Source organism: Gallinula chloropus (genome assembly GCF_964237585.1).
Source record: "Gallinula chloropus genome assembly, chromosome: 12".
Taxonomy (NCBI): domain Eukaryota; kingdom Metazoa; phylum Chordata; class Aves; order Gruiformes; family Rallidae; genus Gallinula; species Gallinula chloropus.
The window spans coordinates 5,644,456-5,668,803 of record NC_140097.1 but is presented as its reverse complement, the minus strand read 5'-3'; the positions used below and the strand labels follow the sequence as shown (position 1 = coordinate 5,668,803).

At 47.1% G+C, this 24,348-nt stretch overlaps 1 protein-coding gene across 1 annotated transcript in view; it reads right to left on the bottom strand.

Moving 5' to 3' along the window:
- Window positions 1–237: 237 nt before the first annotated feature.
- Window positions 238–24,348, bottom strand: part of FRMD4B (FERM domain containing 4B) — a gene marked incomplete at its 5' end in the record, with an annotated part of 81,563 nt that continues 57,452 nt past the window's right edge. The window contains 13 exons of the mRNA XM_084269427.1: window positions 238–1,123; window positions 1,950–2,082; window positions 2,662–3,467; window positions 4,512–4,637; window positions 6,364–6,511; window positions 7,837–7,893; window positions 11,055–11,283; window positions 12,503–12,622; window positions 12,712–12,845; window positions 13,403–13,544; window positions 14,063–14,201; window positions 14,760–14,836; window positions 24,208–24,294. Coding sequence (XP_084125553.1) covers window positions 1,003–1,123; window positions 1,950–2,082; window positions 2,662–3,467; window positions 4,512–4,637; window positions 6,364–6,511; window positions 7,837–7,893; window positions 11,055–11,283; window positions 12,503–12,622; window positions 12,712–12,845; window positions 13,403–13,544; window positions 14,063–14,201; window positions 14,760–14,836; window positions 24,208–24,294 — 2,319 coding nt within the window. The 3' untranslated portion in view covers window positions 238–1,002. The remainder of the gene's footprint in view (window positions 1,124–1,949; window positions 2,083–2,661; window positions 3,468–4,511; window positions 4,638–6,363; window positions 6,512–7,836; window positions 7,894–11,054; window positions 11,284–12,502; window positions 12,623–12,711; window positions 12,846–13,402; window positions 13,545–14,062; window positions 14,202–14,759; window positions 14,837–24,207; window positions 24,295–24,348) is intronic.

The following is a 24,348-nucleotide window of genomic DNA, read 5'->3' as shown; positions in this document are numbered from 1 at the left end:
GCTGGTTGTGTTTGCATCCACCTTAAAATACTGGCCGTTACCATCAAATCGCTCGCCCTGGGACCACCGGAGCTCCCCACCGCGGGTCCTCTGTCCACTGTGGCGCAGCAACACACCATCGTCACCCGACGGACTGTGCAACCACCGTGAAAATCTGCCTACTCCTCCGCACAGCGAAGTTGTACCATGGAAAGGTCATTAAATGGGACGATATTAATTACACTTTATCACGGAGAAGAGAGTTCAAAGTTTACTGCTTCCGTTTCCAAAATCCACAACCACCTATAGTTTTACACGACATGTTCGGTCAGCAAATCCTTTCCTTTCCAGAAGTTGCCTGTGGTGCTAACAAACACTCTTAACAACACCCCAAAAAATGGATAATCTCATTCAAACCTCCATAATTAAAAACAAAAAGACAACCCAGCCTTTCTTCAAGTAATGTTCCAATACTGATTAATTCACCCTTTGCCTCACTCACACACACAGTATCTATCCTTCACAAGCTTATGAAAGTCCTTCCAGGTCCCTCATAAGCCACGGCAGAATAAATTTTCACTACTTCTTCTTCCAGACATCAGAATTGTGCTCCTAGAATTCCCGGCTTTTCCATAAGAGTCTCCTTTTCACATTTATTTATTTTTTTTTTTCCTCTGAGGTTTGCCTTCAACACCTTCCAATCTTCCCAAAAAGTGCTTGCTAAATATAAATACTTCAACCAAGTGCTGCATCTAGTCATAGATTAAACGGTGGCTTGCCCTTGCTCGCGTAGGCTATCCGGATTCAGAAGGAAACTCCATTTGTGGTGAGACTTTGTCATTCTGCTACAGTCCCTCTTCATGCTGATTTTTTTTTTTTTCCCCACAGTACAACAGCCTACTTCCTTTTTGGTTGGGTTGGTTTGTTTTTCATTGGGTTTGGAAGTTCCACCTGACATCTGCCTCGGAGTCACAGCATTTTGTGCAAGGCACGCAAGGGTACGAATGCAGGGCTGCAGGTCATCTACACGAGCGTCCCGGGCTTTGAATCCTCATGCCAGAATAACCTCTGCTCGTTGCTGTGCAAGTCGTCTTCCAACCGGCTCTCATCATCGCCACCCAGCTGGCTCGGCTCTGCATAGGCTCTGTAAGAGAGTCAGGGCATCAGGGGTCAGCAAGAGCTGAGGGGTCTTCCCCAGACCCCCTAGTTCTACATAAACTCATGCAACTGCTGCGAGCTTTAAGTAACACTGGTTCACTTTGAGTTCACCCCGGTGTAATTTGGATCCAAACCCAGTTTTCATGCTGTTGTCAGTCAAACAATGGCAACAGCATCTCAGCTGCTCAAAGCCGTCAAGACCAGAGTGTCTTGATTGCTCATTTGCCCCAATCACATTAAAATAGAAAATAAACCAGCTGTGTGATCAGTCAAGTGATTCATACTACAGAATATTAAGATCTAATAAACCTTATGTAGAAAAAGCTGCCAAAATAAGCAGCTTCCAGAGCCCAGTTTTAGGAAGTTAAGACTTCAGTAGGACCTGTATTTTTAAACACTGTTGCTGCAGATCTTGTAAATCACTGCAGTAAAAATGCCCATGGTGTTTAGCTTCAAAATGAGGATCTAGCAGAATTTTTTCTATCCTTTCTTATGCTTTCATTTATTCTAAACCAAACCAAAAATCAAAATTCAGTAATCTCATGCAAGTCAGCCTGGCAGAAACTGCAAGCTATGCCTCACTACACAGGAGGCACAAACACGGGGTACTTACTACACTGGCTACACTTAGCATAAGTGTACTTAAACATGATGGCCTTCGCAGGGGCAGTGGCACAGAGAAGACTCACTCTGCCAAAGCCAATTTTACCATTACTCTTCATCCTGGCCCCTTGAAATCGAGCTGATTTTCTCAGAGGTTTTATCAGCCTGTGGAACGCAGGAGGAAGAGCAGAAAGTCGTGATCTCCTCACCTGCTTTGCAAAGGAAGGTTGCCATAAGCATTCCCATAACAGCTGGCGTAAGAGGAATGAGGCACAGACTCGTAGTCTGGAAGTCCCAGCGCAAGGGGGTTTCTCCAGTTCCCAGCCGTGTTCGCAGAAGATGCTGGAATTAAAAAGAAAAAAAGAAGTTACAGCAAATTAGAGCTTTTTCCAGCTAAATCAGCTGAGACAAGTGAGACAATTCTCATTAGTGACCTCAGTGGGTTCCTGCAGGACACACAAGCAGACAATGCAGACACAGAGTAGGATTTACAAGCCCGGTAGGCAGCTTGAATGTGCAGGTGTTCTTTTGGAGCTAGGGAATGCCCTTATAAAGGCTTTCTGACCCAGGCAGCGATGCTCATTATTACATTTTGGGACCTGTCACAGCAACTGCATTTACACAGCATAAATTTTTGCATGTTGCTCCTAGTTGGTAAACACAAGCCTGTTGGAAACCCATAAGGCTCTTTGTGCTTCTTCAGCTAATACGTGTACAGGGAGTAAAGGGCAGCTTTACACACAGGAGAAGGAACAAGTCTTTCTTCCCAGGCACGGAACAACAGGATCCTATTCATTTCCTCACCTGCCTCTTTCAGGACAGGGCCCTAGCCTTCCTTCTACTCTGACTTCACTGAGGAGAACTTGCTGCACAGAAGGGACTCACAAAACCCCCCCAACATGGAAGAAAATCAGACATTACCTGAAGAGAAAGATGACACCCGACTGCTAGGAGAGCACGGCACCTGAAGACCAGCAAAGCCCAAACTCCTTTGAGATCCTCGGTCAGACTCAAAGCCCGCCTGCAGGCCATGACCCTGTTCCTTTTGACTGGAGGCACGTTGGTACCAACCACGGAGATGCTCTGCTACTAAGGCCTTGTGAATGTTTTTGGTTATATGCTCCGTTTTAACAACTTGCTTCCTCGGAAGCCTTAGGGTTGCGTAGGGGTTGTGCGGTACTCTGTCCACCTCATCCTCATGGTAAGACCTGAATTCCCTGTAACGGTCGTATCCGTAATGTGCCGACGAGCGATAGGAAGGATTGACGCTGTACTGTCCCTCTGTATCACTCTCATACACATATCCTCCGTTGTAGTAAACGTCAGATTCGGTGTAGGGGGAATAGCCAGAAATATAGTAACTAGAGGAAGGCTGCTCCTGACTTTTGTGGTAGACACCATTGCGGACGTCCTTCTGCGCCAGATTGGGCATACTTCCCGAATTTGCAGCACAAATGTTTTGTTTCTTGGACCGTCTTCGACCCCTGGTCCTGTTGTCGAGCGTCTGAGTAGTGTAATATGGGTTGGGAGTAGGTGTCACGCAGTAATACTCCGCACTTGACTGGCTAGTGTAGGACGACCCGTCATCGAGGATCTCCGTGCTGCTGCTTCGCTGGGACTTGGAGAGGGTGAAGGCTGCCTTTTCAGCAGGAGTCTCAGACAGCAGGTGGGTTTGGGATTCCAGGCTCCCACTGCGCTGCCGGCGATGGTGCGGGGACACGTCCGGCCTGAAACAACACCGATGTCATCAGTCAAAGGCAGCCACAGGCCAACATACAGAGCTGGAGAGAGTACGCGTGGACAAGTCAGGCACCCTGCATTCCCAGTCACAGCACGATAAGCCAGTGGTTTCTTTCCACACAGAATATCTGCACTGCAAGAAAGTCAGCTTGGCTGAACTTTAGATTGCCTGCAACATCAGGAGATCTCTTGTAATAAAATCTATCGTGGTTATCAAGGTTAATTTGTGACAGGGATACACGCAGGTACCTTCGGGAACTCACATTTTCTAATGATTTACAGGAGAGATCTCAGTTTTTAGGCAGGCAAAGTCTACATAAGTTGCTGAGCTAGGAGAACGTAGGAAGATATAGATTTGCTGTGGTCTGTCTCTCAAGGCTGCATTACCCCAGCTAAACACATCACGAGCTCTCAATAACTTTCCAAGATCTATAGCATCTCTCCTTCCCCAGCACAGATTCTCCCTGGTCTAGTAATACAGGTGAGCTGCTCTTCCTGTACAAAGGGCACCAGTCGGGACCTCCCTCCTCCACCTGCACACTTAATTTCTCAGCAAGTTTATAGGAACGCAACCCATGGCAGACACCTGTCAGCTCATGAACAAGAGTTTGTGGGGAGGCCACAGGCTGACAGACAATATCCTTTCATAACCCTCACTTTGCTAGGAAATGAGGCTACTGAGGACATGTAAAATAAATCCTGACTACCTCACCAGCATTATACAGAAACCTTTTGAATAAGTGTTACTTGTTCAAGCTCTCTGTAGGTGCCTATGTGGAAAGGACCCTTCCCCTATAACCTTTCACAATCAGATAGGCAACATTTGCATTCCAGCTTCCTTCTCACTCCTAATTTTGCAGACATCCATTTGTGTGATGGTGGCTGACACTTAGTGCCTCCAACATCCAGAACACCTGACCCTGCTGCAGGGATCGCTGCATGGCAAAGGACTCTTTGCCCTCTGAACTCCTTTCACTTTTACTCTTCTGCCGCCCAAGATGGATATCACACTTAAAACAAAGCCCCCTTACTGTAAGTGGCTGCTGCTGTAGGCGTTGCGTGTGAGCACGGGGGTAGTAGGCATGCTTCTCCCACCGTGGGGCTGGGGTGGACGATCCAGGGTTCGGTAAGGACTGCTGTGAGTTGACAGTGGGTCCCTGTAAAGGAGAAGACAATCCCAGTTCGGTTCAATGCCAGGCAAGTCACAGCACACAGAATATGCACACCCAAAGGTTTGAGGAAAGAAAATGAAGGGCAGAAATAGAAAAGGGAAGGGCACAGGTGGATGTGCTTCACCGTGTAAACAACGGTTGTTAAACAGGAAGAAAAGCTCAAGCCCTTCATGCGGTTCAAGGGAACTCCTCAGAGGGGGAACAGTAGGAAAAGCTGCTGCCAAGGGACAGACACGTGAAGCAGAAGAGACAGAGCAGGTAAGAGAGAAGCAAAGGAACTGGGTTTTAAAATGAATCACACCACAGTTAAATGGCTACATATGGCTATAATTCAACTTCCAACCTTCATATGGAGAAGGGTTCTGCTTAGCTTGAGGGAGAGATGAGGAAAACAAAGACGTGACAGTGCCCAAAAGTTTTAAGACCTTTTTAAGCAGCCTGCTCTAGCAAGGCAGTCCAAGAAATAAAGGTCAGTGGAAACCTTTACACCAAGAACAACTAACACCAGATTACACCCATACCACATGATCATGCAACCATCAGCAAAGCTACTGCTACTGATGTGCCCCATGGAACTGTTCTTCCAGCTCAGCAAGTGCCCATATCATAGAATCATACGGGTTGGAAGGGACCTCGAGAGATCATCGGGTCCAACGCCCCTGCCAAAGCAGCTCCCCAGCTCATATTGCACAGGGCGGCGTCCAGACTGGTCTCAAATATCTCCAGAGAAGGAGACTCCATCACCTCCCTGGGCAGCCTGTCCCAGGGCTCTGTCACCCTCACTGTGTAAAAGTTCTTCCACATGTTGGTGTGGAACTCCCTGTGCTCCAACTTGCAGCCATTGCCCCTTTTCCTGTCCCTACAGACACTGAAAAGGGGCTGGCCATTTCCCCCTGCATCCCATACTTCAGATATTTATAAACATTAATAAGGTCCCCCCTTAGTCTTCTTTTCTCCAGGCTGAACAGTCCCAGTTTACTCAGCCTTTCCTCACAGGGGAGATGCTCCAGGCTCTTAATCATATTTGTAGCTCTTCTCTGGGCTCTCTCCAGGAAATCCCTGTCTTTTTTATACCAGGGAGCCCAGAACTGGACATAATACTCCAGGTGGGGCCTGACCAGGGCAGAGTAGAGGGGTAGGATCACCTCCTTTGACCTGCTGGCCACACTGAGAAACATACAGGAGCCTCAGCCAGTCACCACAGCTGGCAAAGTGATGGCAGCTGGCTGAATCCCAGTAACTCTGCTCTTACATGGAGAATTGCCCATCAGAACACAATTTCTGTACACTTTGACAATGTACCTGCTGAAACACAGATATCACCAGCAGGGATAGGTATGATTTGCTATTACCTGAAGCCATGCAGCAGAGTCACCAGGAAAACTACAAGTTGTTTAATTAGAACTGAAAACAAGCCACAGAAACAGAGATAAAGGGTGACAGTCCTGGTGGGCACGAGCACATCCTTTGATACAGCCCTTATTATGAAATTCCTCACCCATCTCTAATCTCTTCACAAAGACTACCCTACAATTTCAGAGCCCATGGCAACTACTTACAGAGACTCCTCCACGCTTTTCCTACTGAACAGGCAATTTAGCTCTCATCACCGAGTCCTGTAATAACTGCAGCAGAGCGTGGAGGCAGCAGGCACAAGACAGAGTTGGTGCCAGCCAGTAGCAGAGCATGGCTTCAGTGGGATGTACCTTACCTGGAGTGTCTGGTTTCCAAGAGCTGCTCGTTTATGGATGACTTCCTGAGATGAATTCTCTCCACCCCGAGGGACTTTGGTGGAGGAAGCCTGGGAGAAAGCTGCGCAGAGCTGGGTCTCTGTGCTGGCACAGGAAGCGATTCACCGACTGTTGGAAAGGAGTATGTCTTTGGTTAGCTAAATCATCAGCTCTTTTGCCCTATGTGCAAATCTGTGTCCCCTAAGCAGAAACACCTTGCACTACAGAGGCAGCAGAAGCTGTGGATCTAGAGAGGCTCTCCTGCCTGCACTGAGCTCTCTCCTCCGCGCAGCAGGACGTCACGGAGGTTCGTGCAGATCTCAGCAGCGCTGACTCCGAGGGATACTGCACCCAGCTTGGGGCTGTGCCAGGTGACAAAGTGCAACTTCCTTGGGAAAACACCTGCTCGCAGCCCGATCCCTCCCAGGGCTGAGCAGACAAGCTCGGCCTCTGCGAAAGCCAGTTCCCCTCCCTCACCTTCCAGCTCTTCACTGGGAAACAGCATTTTAACAACTCGTTTTGAAATGGAACCTAAAAGGGACTGACTTCAAAAGTGACTGAAGGAGCAGAGACAACTGTCAGACAAATTTGGCTGAAGGCAACTGGGAAGACGCTGGTTCACTCCTTGTTCTCACTTTGCTTTAGGCACAGCCCTGCTCTCATCAGATCCAACTGGAAACTCCAACTAATTCATGTAAATGCAGGACAAGCATCACAGAGAACACTTTCAGAAGCCAAAGCCTTGACTACTTCTACCTGCACAAGAAGGAATCAGGTGCAATCCCATTTTGAAGCACCAGGTGGGTTGTACCAGTCTAAAACTGGGACAAACAGAGATCAGAATCAGGCCCTAACTGAAAAGTGAGTAATAATTTAGATAATGCTTGTCCCCAGATGATGATTACCCAGTTTAAGGGAGAGGCAGGCCAAGTCCTTTCCACCTTGTGGAACAGGGCGTGAATATGTGTGTCTGTGGGTGTGTGTGTGCAATGAGTAAGCTGAGCAAACACCATACCCATGCAAGGTGCAAGCTCGCTAGGTAACACAAATGTAAACAGATCATTAATATCTCTGACTATTCTACTTTTTTTCTAAGTTTTATAGTAGCTATGAGGACAGAAGGGCTGGGCAAATCCTCCTAGCTCATAACTCCTCCATCCACTCATCCACCCCCAGCCAGATCCTAAGGATGAAGTAGTTAGAAATTCAAGGTTGGTCACGTTAAAACAAATCACCTTCTCTAAGGACAACTCAGATCAGCTCACAGAGCAGAAGCTTTCAATAACCAGCCCATTACAAGGAATGACGTTCCTGATTATGCTTTTTTCCTCAGCTATAAAGTCATTTGTCACCGAAAGCCACCAAGTAATAACTGATTAGGCTGAAGGGTATTAACTCAAGGGGAAGTCTCTGAACAGGCACACTTCGTAGGAAGAAAAGAATAAGCAACATACCATCATCATAGGTGGTTGTATCAGACAGGGAGCTGCTCTCAGATGGAATTATATCATCTGTGAATGAAAACAAGAACATTAAGCATAGGAGACCCAATACAACTCTCCAGATAATGCACACAGTTTATTTGCTACAGGTTCAAAGCCTTTTTAGCCCTCAAACAGACCAAAGACAGCCGTGCTTTGGAGTGTATCATGACCTAGTTGTGCTCAGCAAGCCACCAATGTAATTATCAAAGGAGATTTTTTTTTCCCTCTCTCAACTGCAGTGGGAACCAGGCCAAGATTTACAAAGGTGTTTTCCACCCAACTTCCAACAGATCTCACAGGGTGTTTTGGTGCTTCAATAGGAGTCAGGAGTCTACAGAGACATGTAGATCTTGGCTGCTAGCAACTGATCTCCTCTAGGTACACCTGAAATCCCACCAGGTAGGTACGAAATGCCTTCTGAAACCTGGCATTCACTTTTGAATGCTTCATTAGCATACAAATTCTGTTTCAATTAAATTCTTATCAATCCAGAATATTGCCACTGATTTCAATCAGGTTATTGCAAATTCCAACAATGCAGAAATAAATAACCTGTGTGTGGACATTGCAAATTGGTTTTGGTTTCTTTTATGCTCTATTATTTATTCAACGTGCTTTACCACATCTGTCCATCCTCTCACCTTGATATGACATATCACCACCCACTCAGAAACCTCCCATCCTTGCCAAGGCTGAGAACAGACTAGCAGTGGCAGAGAAATTAGGCTGGCAACAGAAAGCAGCACTAGAGATAACTAACCCATGAAGAAATCTGTTCCTAGGCTATTTCTGGCAAGACACAGCACCAGTGGGGTAAAGAGTCCCCATGAACATACACACACAGCCACGTTGTGCATGACACCTGCTTCTCCCATCAGTCATCATGAGCACACACAAGCTATGCTGCTCCCTCACTGTTGTGCTTTGCTGTGAGGAAAGGTCTGGTTACAAGAATTTGGAAAACCCAGCAGCTTTTCAAGAACAGCAAAAACATCGGGGCTGGCCCTCGCCCTGAGAGGACTTGTCAGACCACCAAGGATGGGCTGCTGCTCTGCTTGCAACCTGATACTGGGAAAAAGCTTCAGGGGAGCTTATTCATCTGAATTCTACCACGTGGTGGTAGAATATGGAACTGGGCCCAGTACAAGGAGGAAAAAAGCCTACCTAGGGAAAAAAAAAGCAAGCCTAAAGCTACACTGCTGAAGTTGTGTGGGATCTGCAGTGCTAATAAATGGGGGAGCTCTGAATTTGAATCCTAATCTGTACAGTTGCCTGCTGAAGTGAAACAAACCCTGGGCTACAGAAGCAGTAAAGGAAAGGGAGAGCGGAACACGAGGAGCGGGACAGAGTCCAGTACGTCCTTCACCTCCCGTCCCTTGGGGTCTGGGATGAAAATAGCTATGGTTTGATTCAATAAATCTATTTAACACGTCATTTCCAACAAGTCATTCCCCAAATTCACAGCAGCGAGTGACTCATCCCTGCTCAGCTTCCTGAAACCGCATACCCTGAGCCCAAGACCACTGTCAACGATGCTGGAAAGGTTACACGTAAAATCAGTTACTGAAGGAGATGACAGTTCTGCTTCAGGTAAACAAAGACACACTGCACTGCAAGAGCCAGGAGCTGGAAGGGAATGCAACTCATTGCTGGCTGAGGATTTGCTGTCTTACAGCTGCTACCTGCAGGAAGGGAGACCCTTCGAGAGATAGAGTCCAGTCCCTTCTGGCCGTGCCCAACTTCTCAGACAGCAAACAAGGATGCCAAATAGCCCATCATTTTGCAAGATTTGATAAGTGTTTAAGGACCAACTCCTAAGCTGCTTGTTTGCACAACAGGACAACAAACTGCTGGCAACAAACAGCAGTGACTGTGCATGGATGCTGCCTCACCGGGCTCTCGCTGCCTTCAGTATCTTCCTGGTCCTTACTACACATCACGTGCCCCAGGTAATGCAGCACTTCCCACAATTACTATCCAGACTGGTGAGCAACTGACTAGAAAAACAGATGTTTTCCTCATCTCTGTCAATCAGGAACTAGCTGAGCCACATTAGAGATCATCAGCCTTTCAGAGCAAGGGCTTTGTGATGGCAGGTAGTGCTGCCACCATTTGTGCTGGGTAAGAAGCTAAACCAAACTCTCAGTGGGAGTGAGACGCAGGAAAGGTTTCCCCAACAGAAACCTGACGTTGCACAGGAGTTGGCAAGAGGCCTCATCTCAAGGGACAGTAAGGGGGTATCAAAGTAAACAGCAGAAAAATCTTGCATTTTCTTTCCAGCTTTGCAATTCCTAGGAAAAACCCCACTAACCTTACAAACCAGCATTTCCTCTGGGACAAAGTCAGGGAAAGAAATCAATTAAACTTTAGCAATTAGCCAGATATATTTTCCCACGGAGGGGAGAAATAAAAATGCCTTAAAATTGTAAATCACTATAGAAGCCAGAAGAGCCTGCAATGCCCATGAGCTTTTCCTACTCCCAAACCCCTTCACAGTTGGCTTGCATGCAGACACGTTTCCATGCTTTCTCATATGAAGCAGCAAGAATCTCCCCATCCTTAGGGGAAATCACACTTTCAGAAGGGGACTGGAGCAGCCAAGGGTATCTGCTTCCACTGGGCTCATCCCTGGCCAAAGCATTGGGTCAAAATTCTGTTTGCTACCAACTACATTCAGAAACTCTTGAGCCATGCTTACATCTTCCTGGAAATCAGTAATTTTAAATCCAGAAATGAAGTCTTTGATCTTCATTTTCTCAATCCTGTAGAAAAACCACTTGCATGCTCTATTTTTGCTGGTACTGAAGTGCTGCAGAAGTGGAGACACACACAGACCTGGTGTGTGGCAGCTGTCTCATACAGCCACACTCAGTACACTCCAGATTCAGGCATCCCAGTGGGTTTCGGCTGAGATGCTCCTGCCAGGCTTTCTATGTGTGGCACCTTGGGTCTGTACCTGGTGCTGCAACATGTCTGTGCTTGTTTCTAAAGCAGCAGCTTACTCTGCCCTTGCTCAGCCTATAAGCCATGCACTTACCCTATCAGATGCAGCAATTGCATCTCCTTCTTTTTTAACTGCCTTGGAGAAGATAAAAATCATACAGAGGAGATGTAAACAAAGCTTAAGCCAGCCAAATTAGGGTTTTTTTTTCTAGTTTCATCAGAACACAGGGAATTCTCTTGCTTACCTGGGAGAGTAAGAGTTGATTTCTGGGTTGGTTTTTTGCCACACTTGATTCTATATTCATTTATGGAATTTTCTATCTCCTGCAGCTTTTTTACAGCATCAGCATAGTCCTGCTTTCTTTTCTTCTTCACATTTTTGCACAGGTCTGGTTCACTTGCAAGTTTCTTCGCAGCTTCCACCAGCTTCTGCTGTATGATAAAGTTGTTCTCCAAGTCTTGCAAAGCAGGATCCTGCAGATTTGTGAGAGGAGTTATTTGTTTGCACTCGGAGAAGAAATTCTAACTGAAGACTACTGAACACAGCATCTAATTCTGTGGTAGCAGAGTGTAATGAAGCACAACACACAGAAATACCAAAGTTCATACACAAAACAAGCTCAGCACGTGAAACTATTGGATTTCATTTCTGTGTCTAGTGTAAGATGATGAGATCTCTTCAGAAAGGTCCATAATTATTGAGATTGATGTAAGATATGACACCAACTGCTCCAAGCCTGAGAACATGTACTCAAAACCTCTCCCTACTTTGGAGAAAACAATGGAAATTGCTATCACCATACCTCTGTGACAGGGAGTTGGAGGCTTTAATTAATTGTTTGTAAACAACTTTGAGAAGCTCAGATGAAAGGCGCTGCCAGAAGTGCTAAGCAGCACGTCATTAAATCCAGTCAGTAGGGTTTTGTTTCAGTAGCATTGGAACAGTCAACATAAAATGAGTTTGCTGCAGACATGGATTACACCAGCCCTGTGAGGCAGGGCAGTGAGTTTTGGGTGAAAGACAGATGTGAAGTGCCCCACGCTTACTTACTACTGGGATGATACAGCTTGTTAACAAATCTCAAGGAATGAGGGGGGGAATGGGATCTGTCCAGAAACTGCATGTATCTGAATTACTGCATCTCCTGAGTCAGTTTGCCAGCAAAGCTCACATGAGCTTCTTGAGCAATATAGAGAGCTCTTATTTAGGTGGAATTTGCATTAAGCAGGAGATAAATCTCCTCCTGCTGTCACCTGTCACACAACTATGCTCATGGACAGATGATTTTGCAAGGGGGACAGCGCACACCCCTGCCATGTTCTGGGTTCAAACCCAACCTCAGTGCAACACAAATCAACTTTCAAGAAAAGCTCACAGCCACAGCTCAGCAGATGGCATCGTGAACCTACACTTCAACAGCCAAGTGTCCACTAAAATTCAAGCAGCATGGTCAAATCAGGGGGTTGGGTCAGGGGATTTTAAGGCCTTTTGAAATGGCCAACTTCCTGGTCATCTCAAAGGCAGCATGGCTGAAATGAGGGTGGTACCCATCTGAGCTTCCCAGCCTGTGCCAGCAGCTGTCCCAGCCACTGCCTCCTAAACTGTCAGGGAAGAGCTGGATTATTTGCAAATGGCTTTAGCCACTGGTCTGACCACCCCACCTCTGCTGTGAAAGCAAAGCACAGCACTCACCTCTTCACTGGGGAGTAGGTTATCATCCAGCTTGAATGCCGTGCCAACACGTCGCCTGACCTGAGGAGGTTCCTCTCCAGCGCTCAGAGGATACTCCTTGGGCATCTTGCCTGTCAGCTCCTGGGGAACAGAGAAGACTCCACATGAAGGTCCAGAGGGACAGAAGGACTCCCACCCATCCTGACCGCAGCGTAAGGTGCAGTCCTCACCGCCTCTCGCAGGCAGATTTTCTTCAGCTCCTCAACTTTCTCAAGCAGTTTTTCCTGAAGGAGTTTCTCTTTCTTCTTTAGTTCCATAATTTTCTCCTTCTTTTGTTCTTCACTGACCTCTGAATCCTGAGAGCCTGAAAAATACACACTTTGTACCAGAGGATTTACAGGTAAAAGCCTTTTTTTATTTTCCCCTCCTCTGGTCAGGTAAACTGAGATCTCCCCACAGCACACCATCACAGCAAAGCAAAACATTATTCAAAGTGCAATATCTAATGTTTGCCTCACCCAGCAGCCAGGTGTGTAGGAAATATGCATTTCTTTCAACCCCCCAATGTACATACTTGTGTGGCAAGCTCCAAGTATGCACCAGAAAACCCCACCACCCAGAATATAAATCAGTGCATTAGGGATAGCTATGATACACGTGGTATTTTAGCTTTGACTCTGCATTCAAGGCAGACAGAGGGTCCTCACTTGGGCTTCACCTTAAGGCACCTACATGGGGCAACCAGGCTTTCACCTCCCCACTTTTCCCCTCCAATAGCACCATTGATGCTGCTGTTTCAGATACATAACTAACACATGCCTTCACATACATCACTCTCTAGAGTCAACTAGCCTCGTTTCCCCTCTTAACACACACAAGCCCCACTGTACTTCACTACCTCACATTTACACCAAGTATTACCTGATGAGATCAAACTGCCATTGCTGGCCATAATAAATTGGTTCTTCGCCTCCAAAGTCACTAGCTTTGAAACTTTTGGTGCTCCCATCTCTGTCAGATCCATGGCGATATCATCCAAGCTTCTGGCTGAAGGAATTTTTGCCTGAAGGAGTTTAAAAAGAAAATGATTAAATAAATAATCCAGCCTCATCAAGTTACCTCTAATTAACTTCAGAGCACGGGGTCACAGAAGATGACGTTTCACACCTCATCAACCACAAAATTAAAATCTAAAGCAACAGCATCACAGATGAAGTCACAGCACACAGGGCTGCGCTGGCATCCCTCTGCCCCCAAAGCCAGAACCATCTCCCAGCTCCAAGTCTCTTCGCTATTTGCACCACGTTAAAAATGAACGTGAGGAGACTAAAGGCAAAGTCGATTAAACCCCAAGATGTAGGAATTCCCTCTTCTGTGATTACACTTCCATGGCCCTTAATTGCAAGCAGGCTGAAATGGATTGAATAACAATACTGTCACTAACAGACTGCTCAGAAAGCTGACAAAGCCCATTTGTAGTTTTTCTCCAGAGAGTAGTTAATCTGTGGAAAAACACAGGCCAAAGAATATTCAGGACAGGTATGGAAACTTATGCCCACAGTAGGATGCCTTACAACTTACCTTGCTTTGCTTTCTGTCCAAGTAAAACTGGTGTTGGCTGATTGCCATCACCCAGATGGACTTGATCAGGGAAGTGTTTGCATACCAGGTCTGCACTACCAGCCCACTCTGGCCAAAGGTCCTCCTTGACACTGAAATTCTGAGGAGGTGAAAAGAAACAATTTCAGGACAGGTCTTGGTGGTTCAAAGTCCAGAATGTCCCTCTGAAGCAGACAAGGCTCTGCCTTTACTTCAGAGGTGTGAAAAAACCCAGATTTCCTCTTCCCACCACCCAGTGCTGCTGCCTTCCCTCCCCCCCACCCTCCTCTTCATTTTAGAGTGCAAATCAAAGCCCCTCCTGGCTGAGCTCTTCAACTGCTGTGCCTTTTAGTTCAGCAGTGTGCCTGAGCTGTGAGACCAAAGGCTGGGCACGCTCGAAGCCTAGAAAGGGTGAGCAAGCTGCTGTGGGACCCTGAAACCTGTGACCTTTGCTCTGCAACATCACAGCACGACTTGTCCATCACCCACAGACCTGATCCAGCCCTGGCCTGTCCCTGCCAGACCCTGGGTCAGGCTCAGTATTGCAAAGACCAGAGTAAACTCCAGTCTGCGGTGAACTCAGAGGCATCTCCCATCCCCATCTGCTCACATGAGGTGATGAATCCCCAGTCTGGGTAAAGATTCACCCCACTACTAGAACTGCCTCCTCCAGCCTCACCTGCGGGGATCGTGCACTTCCACAGCAAACTTCTTTTCACGGAAGTAGAGATTTTCCAGCTGTTTCCATTGAAATAGCTAGGAGAATTGGGAGAGAAAAGCAGGACAGGGTCACTCCAGGAATCACCAGTCTTCTCCCCCACCCCCCCCAAGTGTTATACAGTTTCAGTAAATGAGAAATCTCACATATACTCAGCCATAGCATGGACTCAGCAATAACCACATTCATAACAACAATTAAAATAAGCACATCAGTACAAATACATAGGATGACCCTCAAGTAATTCTGCACTCTTTATAGACAATGCATTTTAGCTTGAGGATTCTGCCTGTGAGAACATCTGGTTCCAACAATAGCACATTTAATTTCTCTGCTAGAAGTTCACAGAGATCTCACAGGGGCAGCTGAAGTCCTTTTCTCTCTGATTAAATGCAGAGCAATTGCACACAGACACCTATGGTCTCTTCCCTTGGTCAGAACATCCCCAGAGGGATGTTTCCCCAGCACCTTGGGGAAAACCAAGACCTTTCTCTTCTGAGGCACTGGGTGAGAGATTCAGCATGACATTTTGGAGCAGGGGTATAACATGTGCAGAGAAAGAGGAGCTACGGGAGGAAGCCACTCCACAACACACACTTCTGTAAGGAAACCACAGATTTCCTGCAAAGTGACAGCTGGGAGAAGAGATCAAAGCCAACCAGGGCTCAGCAGCTGCACCCATGGGATCAGAATTTCCTGGGAATTGTCTCTCCCTTCACACCAGCAGTGGGGATGACCCATCAGGGGTTGCATCCTCTCAGCCCAGCCATGGCTGAGCTGTCCCCCAGCCCCTCACTGCAGGTTTCTGCACCATCACCTGCTGCCATCTCTCCAGCAGTGCACGGGTGCACAGAGACACCCACACGGGTGTACTCAGGGAGGTCACCTGAAGACAACAGGGTGCAGCAGCACATGCAGTTTACAGCAGACTGCATCCCTGAGCTAGAGACCACGTGGAGGTACCCGAGGCGCTTCCACGCACACTGGGCCAGCATGAAGTGTGAGAGGTCAGCCAGCAACACCAGATAACAGGCAGTGACCATTGCAGTGACCCCCTCCCTCCCCACAGGGGTTTTCCAAAAGCCTCCGAGGCTGCAGCCAGCACAGCAGGAGTCCCCAGGACACGCAGCACTCCTGCTCATCTCCACCAAAACCCAACATGCCACACTGACTACAGAGCCACTTCACATTTTGTTACCCCCCCCCTCCACAATGTATCACACCACACTGCATTTGAAACATTCTTAACACAGATCGTAAAGGAAACGTAACCCAGAGCACTCTGGCTCTTTCAGTGACCTTTCCCTCTGTTTAGTTGAAACTTTCCTTTCTAGGATTACAATTTATTATTGGATCCTGCTGTATGAAAAATGCAGCCAGGGGAAGTGTCATTCACTTGAACTAAGAAGTCGCTTTCTAAAAGACTGAGAAAGTTTTACTTCGCTGCTTAAGTTTATGTTGGTATTACAGGCACCACGTGCCATCACACTACTCAGAAGTGCCCCCTTCATACTCAGCCTTGAGCTTTAATAATAAATATTTGATTTTTTTCCTTAAATAAAGGACAAAAGTTCAGGATGTTGAGCAATAGCACCCACGGGTGCTCCAGCACCCAGCCACCCCCAGCACAGCCCCCTCCCTGCCCTGCACACACTCCCAGCCCTGCACTCACCTCCCCACAGCACCGGCCCCTCCGGAAAGCATCAAGGGCGACATGAGAAGAGCAGAGCAAGAGGAGGCGGCCGTCCCATCCCTCCCTTCGCCGACAACCCGTCGGTGCCGCTCGGCTTTCGCCGGCTTCGCCTCCCACTGCTGACACACGCCTGACATCACCGCCTCTCCCGGCAGCGACGCCTCCCCGACCCACCCTTTCTCCCAGATAAGAGGAAAACTGAACCAAGGAGGGAACACAAGGGGGTTTCTACTGAGGGTGCCGCACCCCTTTGGAGCACCCTAAGGCTTCGTGGGGGGCTGAGGTGGGAGCACACATGGCATGGGGGGGGCTGCATCGGGCAGCGTGGCCCCCGTGGCAGTTGGGCCCCAACCCCACTGGCATTGACTCACGCCTGAGAGGCAACAGGTTCGACCAGAAGCATCGCCACGTTCCTGGCCACCCTGCTCCCACGCTTGTAAAAGCCATGGGCGTGCTTCAGACATGACCTCTGGGAAAAACCTGCCTTGCTACCCACTATCGGCTGCGGGGGATGACTCCCCGTCCCCTTGATCACTTCCTCTGGGGTTTCTTCCCCCCTCCGGATGCGCTTGGCATTCCCGAGGGCTGTGAGGGAAGGGGTCAGCTGTCCTAGGGGCAAGCGAGGGTGAAGAGGGTTGTGTCTGGCAAGGGGACAAAAAGCAGCTGCCCCACCACCCTGAGCAGCCCCCTGCCCAGGCAGAGGGACCCACCAGCGCTCCAAGGGGCTGGGTGGACCCTTCCACAAGGAGCTGTCTGTGCTAATCCAACACCAGCCCTGGGTGAGATGCATCCCTGGTCATCTCTGGTGCCCAGAACCAAGGGGGACTGAGGGGGAACCTTGGCATTTTCAAGGAAGCCTGCATGGCATTGCCTCAGGATGTGGGCAGAGCTTTGCCCCACTTCCTCCCCACCCTGCAAGATCCATCCTGGCACAAAAAGGAGCTGACCTGTGCCCAAAGCATTTTCAGCTGGGTACATTCAACACAAAGACATTTCCCTCCTTGCCCAAAGACACACAGGACTGGAATAACTCCAGTTCCCTGCTCCACAGGAGAGATGGGGAAGTGGTGGTTGAAATTCTGCAGATGGGATGTGTTTCTGCTCTTAGGGACCTTAAGCTACCTCACTCAAGAACAATACAAGCTCTTAACAATGAACTCCTCTGACAAGTTCTTCTGCAGTCAGGTCCTTTAAAAAAAAACAGGCCAATGTTTACATGAGTAGCTTCAGAATATGTTGTAAACTAGCAAAATTTATATAAATGCAGTTAAAAATAACAAACAAATGCATTGACAAGTTTCTGCCTAACATGTCTGGATTCAAGAAGACAAGATAGGGGGAGGAAAAAGGCCTCAATACAAGGACAATAAAAAGTGATTAAAAAATAGAGTAAACCAAAGGAAATTCTATAAACTCCTTCAAATATATTTTTTCTAAACTGTGATCCAAAGGCAATACTCAGGAAACAGTCACTGCTCCTTTTAAATGCTCACTAAATCTGCACAGACATGTTTCTAAATCATTACTAATTTCAATCTTACCTAACTACATGCATATTAAAAGACAAAAGAGTTGTAAAAAAAAATAAATCTGGAAATCTGAAACTGGTTTTGAGGGCTGGAAGAACAATTAAGAATAATTAAAATGTTTCTGTGGAAGTTTTGCAATGCACGTTCCCTTCAACCTGATCATTAGGTCCAACTGAACAGAGTATGTTTCCTTAGGGCCTTCCCATCCCTTTGGATCAGGGGATCCTTAAAGGATCCTGAAGATGGGGGGGATCTTCACTGCATCACAGGGGATGCCTATCTGACTGCAGGCAGAATTTGCTCTGGTGAAGGTTTGTTTCCTGGGGCTTTTTGAAGAAGGTGGAAATGCCAAGCTCCCTGGTCATACCTCTGTGCTCCAGTCAACCTCCAACCACCCAGCTCCAGCTTTTGCCAGCCTGTGAGCTTAAACTTCCCCTGTCTGTACTCCAATCCTCCTCAGGATACTACAGAGCACCAAAAACATATCACCCCCTTTCCCATGCAAAGAGCCACAACTGAGCCTAACGAGACATAAAGCTGACACAGGCTTCTGAAGTTGTAAGACACTTAAATAAAAGAAGCAGCAGGCTTTTTACCTGGCTGATCTTCCATCCAGTTTTGAATAAAATGCAAGTTTTCCGAGCTTGCTGGCTTGGAAAAACAGCCCCATCAGGATGGCAGGCAGGAGCTGGCAGAGCCTCCACCTTGAGAGCCAGGCTACTCAGGGCCCCTTTGCCCAACATGCCTTTCAGCCTGATGCACTTTGGTTTTAAGAAAATAATTGTAATTCTCTTCTTTTAAGGGGGTGAAAATGCAGAGCGAAGCTGGCTGGTTGCAGGAGCTCTGTGGCCACGCACTGTTGCACCAGCCCTGGGCACAACACGTGCCAGGGGTGTACCTGGGATGTGCCCATGGTTAATGGTAAACTCTGACCAGGAGCTAAATGACCCAGATCTCTGAATTTCCACCTGAGGGATTCATGGGTAAGGTTAGTGTGGAAGCACAAACCATGCTGCAGCATTTGCAGGGTGCCCTTCCTGAGGGAAGGGCTTTGAAAGCACTTGGAGGTACGTGCGGTGCCTGCAAGGGCATTCAGCAACCAGCATCCCAGGAACTGGCTGGGAACAGGCAATTCAGACCAAGGAAACAGAAACAGAACACACTCCACCCCATGTAGGAAATGACCACCCTGCTGGCAACGCTGGAAGGAGGAGGGCTGTGTTTCAGCCCCTTCACTGCAGTTTGCTGCCTGGCACACTGCCTTCAACTGAAATCTTTTTGGTTTCAATTGCTCTGCCTGGCCAGGAAAGGAGGCATTTGAGGATATGGCAGGAGAGCCAAACTGCCCCACCTGCAGCAACTTCTGAGAGCAGGAGGCAGACAGCTCCCACCCCTGCCAGCAGAAATCAGCAGAGCTCACCTGGAGGCATTCTTCATCTCTTACATATTAAGCTGATCCTCTAAAAACCCCTTTAATTGCATTTTTCTCTAGTGCACTACCATCCACCACTTGCCTGGTTTTCCCTAGCATTACCATTAATAAGAATCAGAAGCAACTCAGCACCAAACTATCCCAAAAGCATCCTCAGCACCAAACTATCCATTAATAAGAATCAGAAGCATCTCAGCACCAAACTATCCCAAAACGGATGTGTTACAGGGTAACCACACTCCAGCAACTGTCCTCACATCTGAAAAGAACTGAATTTCAGAGCAGTCTGTGTTTATTTTTAAATAATTATGCAAGCTTAGCACCTTATGTCTAAATCAGTGGCTTCCATTTGGTGAGAAACACACCCCGTGGAAGAGATCTCTGCCTAATTAGACCTGCCTGCTGAGAAGCCTGTACAGATGCTGTTGGGTTCTGAAGCATCCGGCAAAGCAGGACAGCAAATTTACATTAAGTAGATGTTCTGAAAGGGAAAACTTTCAGCATCAGCTCTGAGCACATGTTGAATTAGAAGAAAAATACCATAAATATTACGCATTTCAGAAGTTGTACACTCTGACAAAAACCACTTCTGAGAACATAATGTATTCAAGGCAACCACCATTAGAATTGAGTTCCTGTAGATTTGAAACAATACCATAGCAAGATTAATTCTTCTCTCCAGACATTATAGTTCATTTATCACTGGGGAGTCGCCCAAAGAAACACAATGAAGTGGGAGAACGAGTCAAAAAGCCAGCAAGCTGCCTTCTCAAATTCCTGTCCCTCAGAGGATCACCACATCTTGGCTGAACGCAGAATAAACTCAGCTCATACCGTAATACAAGCTCCATAAACAAGACAAAGCATTGTTTATCTCACCAGTGAGAAGAATAGGGCTAGAGATAAAAGAGATCTAGCCTGTTTTGAAACAGTATATGAAGTCCTGGGTCCTGTTTTATGCTTTTCCCCAACTGATTCAGAGGAGACTGAGGATGAGATCTTGGCACGCCCACACCATAGGAAGCAGGAGGCATCTCTCCAAGCAGGAGGCATCTCTCAATATTAGCTGCAGCTGAAGGGAGAATATGTTTGCAAAGCAGCAGGACTGTGGAGTTAATCCCAGGCCTGAGCTGAAATCGGAACAAGGGGCACCCAGCCCAGTCTTTTTATGCCTTGTGAGACTTCAGGATTATAATCAACTGAGCCCAGCATAACCTCCAGCCAGCGTGGAGCCACTGCTTTTATCTGCTAAGAAAAAGTCAATCTTCATAAATGACACAAAAAATTTCTGTATTTGCAGTCTTATTACAGTGCTGGAGCTCAGCACTCCCCTTGGCTCCCATCACTGTCCAGGGAGAGGGGTAAAACACAGGCTCACTTTGCTAGATAGAGTTTCCAAAGCTTTCAGAAGTGACAAAAGAGCAACAAAACTCCTTTCCCCAAACTATCTCAGGTCAGCAAGCAGAATATTAATAGCCAGACTCAAACCTCCCCAGCCAGCTTTATACACAGACACACGCAGCAGGTTCTCCTGGCCCAGCCCTGAGTTACACACCATCCTCTCTGACACCACACAGTGCCCTCACAGATGACGGGTGGCACATGCGCAAGCGTAGGCGATACGGATCTGGAGATTGCTTCACCCAGGTCTGTCATGCAAGTTGCTGCCCATGAAGAGTTCTCAGCCTTGGAGACACAACAGTGTTGATCCAACAACAAAGTCTTGGGATAACCACTGTGCTCCAAGGCTCATATTTAAGTCCCTTTGCCTAAAGACCTACTTGGATAAAGCCAGAAGATTTCGCTTTTTGAGGAAGATAGTTGCATTTGTTGGGATTTAATTGACACTGCATTAATGGGTGCAGTTAATTTTATATATATTATCTTTTGTTATTGCTATTTAAAAAAAATATTCTGAATATGGACTTGGCTCTTAGTTGATGAACACATTAAACAAACGTAGATACATCTGACAGCAGCTGTTAGCATCGCAGGAAAGACACAGGGAGCAGAATAAAAGCCCCCCCAATGTGAATTCATCTGGAGCACAGGCACCAACTCCTGCTCAAAACCTCCCACCTGAAACTCAGCAGCTTTCCCCCTGCAATCGGTACCAGAGAGATTTGCACACCCAGACATCACTTGTGTCTTTAAAATTTGGAAAGGCTAGCTTGGTCTTCATTAGACTTGGACTCAGACTTTGCCTTTCATTGAGTTAATCAGCTGCATGCATATTTAAACATCACTAACTGGAGAAGTGGGGCACAATAAGGATGCTGTTACCCAGCTGGCCAGGGATAAACACAACAGCACTGCTGATCCACAGTATAAACAGCAGGATAACACCAGCACATGGCAGTTGTGAGTTTGGCTCCATCCGAAAAAGCAAAGCAAGAAAATCCTGCTAAATCCAGCAAAATTAGCATCTGTGCTCCAAGAGACAGGCATAGTTTACGTGCCTACTTCTCCTCCTGACCGCTCCTTCAGAAAGGATTGTGCTTGCTGACTCCTTGGAGGCTCAGGCAAGCTATACAGACTCTTCTCTCTCTGAAATACAGTCCAGTACCTTCATTAATATCAACAAACAGTACTGGCTAAAATAAAAACTTCTGCCTGCCACATCACAGGCAACGAGGTTACAGTGACACTGGAATAAACAGTTCTCACCCCAAACCCAAGTCTGGACCCAGCATGTGCTTCCACCCTCCCCCTCCACCCCCAAGTAGTCTGATTTACAATTACTTCCATGGATCACATCAGAAGTGCACTTTGTATTTCAAACCCTGAAATGCCTTTTTTTATATTTAAATAAAGAAACTGTTTGCATATTTGGCCACAGGTTAGAAGCAGTCATGTCTCAGGACAAGCTTTGGCTCAAGTCGTTTTTATCCCCTTCCAGCAACACCCAACACAAACCCGTAAGGATACTACAGCCATATCCACCCCCACTTTTCCATCAGCTTACTAACATTAAACCCTCCCTCTGCATTGATGCTGCTCTCTCCCACTTTCCCTTTTAATCTCTATCCTCTGTCTTATAATTAAAATCACTGTAAAGCAGGCAACTATGATTTCCATCATAAGGCTTCCACTGCAGAGGTGACCTTTGGTTTTTATTCTATTTTCCTTAAACACAACTCTCGCCGCGTTCAAAGGCAACGCCTCGTAACTAACTGTAGCAGGGTGTGACTTGGTATCTGGGCCCTGCTGACCTTAAAAAATGTTCTTAATCTGCCTGGTTGATGTTGTAAACTGAAATCCCACAAGCATAAAAAGTGCTTGGCGAAGCAATGCTTCTAGCCAGGCAGGCTGCATTTTCTTGGAGAAGGTTGCTGGTCACAGCTGGACATCTTGGATAGAGAATGATCCATGCTTGACCTGACCAGAAAAACATCTTGTAGATGCTGCCTAAAAACAGGTAAGTGCTCAAGAGCAAGAGGAGGTCTTTGATGCTCTCCTTTGACCATCAAAGGCTGCATTAATGTTCACTTGATTTTCTAGGTTTGCCCGTGTCACTGTCATTGGGCACAGGCATGCTGTGACAGTAAGAGATACCTGGGGATGAAACTATGGGCTTTAGTAAACAAAGCAAAGGAAGGACATCCCAGTTAAACCTTGGACATGCAGGTATATAAATATACCAAAAGAAACCAAGTCACAGCCTGCTCTGGAAAAAGACAGTATTGAGTTGGGAGCTTGGAGGGGAATTACTTGTAACAGGGAAGTTTTAAGCTTGTTTTTTTGGCACAAACACTCCAAACAGTATCACTCTGCAAATGTAAAATTCCCTGGCAGGAAACACACACTTCATGTGAACTCCTGCCCAGATCATTCCCCGGGAAGAATAACAGAAGAACCCCAGGTCTGCCTCTCCTCATGACCTCGATATTCCAACAAAGACACAACCAGAACAAAACCACACACACACAGCCCAGCACTGCGGCTCCTGCACACGCTGTGCCGGCTCTTCCTTCCCACTCAGGCAGGTTAAATAACTCTTCAAAGATTTCCAGGGCTCAGTCGTGTGTTGCAGGGAGACAGATACAGCTACAGGACTGGGCAAGCTCCCAACCCATCGTGTGCTTGGGTTGCATGGTGGGTATTTTCCAAGGCTGCTAGAGGAAGAGCCTGTCAGGGCTTGCTGATGGGGGCTCTGAGGGAGCCAGCAGCGAGGTACAGGACCCCCTGCCCTGTTCCAACAACAGGGAGGTTGTTGGCAGAGCTCACTCTGCAGGAGAGACATGCTGGGGAGCACAGGGGTGGAAAAAAAGAAGAACTATCTCCAGTATTTGGCATTTACCCTCAATGCCCCCCTGCAATTCACTGTATCACGGAAGGACACAGTTGCCTAAACAGGGTTGCAGTTTCACGCAGTTCCCCTTGCATTTCATGGGTATCAGTGGAGCCTTTTATCACTTCAGTTACAAAAAACACCTATAAAAGCCAAGTGAAAACACTGCCTGAGTACAAGGCCTTTAGTTTGGGACTTGCAGAAACCCAGTCGCTTCATGAGGCTGAAGAAACTCCTGTCCTGAGACCACCAAACTCAAGATGACATAAGCCAAAGCTCCCAAAAGGGAGTTTCCACTACCTATGTGAGAGTTTTACTGCCTTGGTGCCAGCAGATTTCTCCTTTTCTCTCCAATCCTTGGCCTTTTGCTTACTAGTGTAATGAACAACAGCTTAAAGAAGCATATTCTGACACGCAACACCATCCTGCCTCCCCCCAGAGAAAAATGAATGCTAAAAACTTACTTTTCTGGGCTTCACCTTGTCTTGTAAATCGTACTGGCCTATTCCTTTGTAACTTATTCCAAGCCACCACGGGATTCCTTGTTTATCCTGAAAAACAGACGCCTATGTGAACCAAGAGCTACTTAAGAATGAAGTAACTCC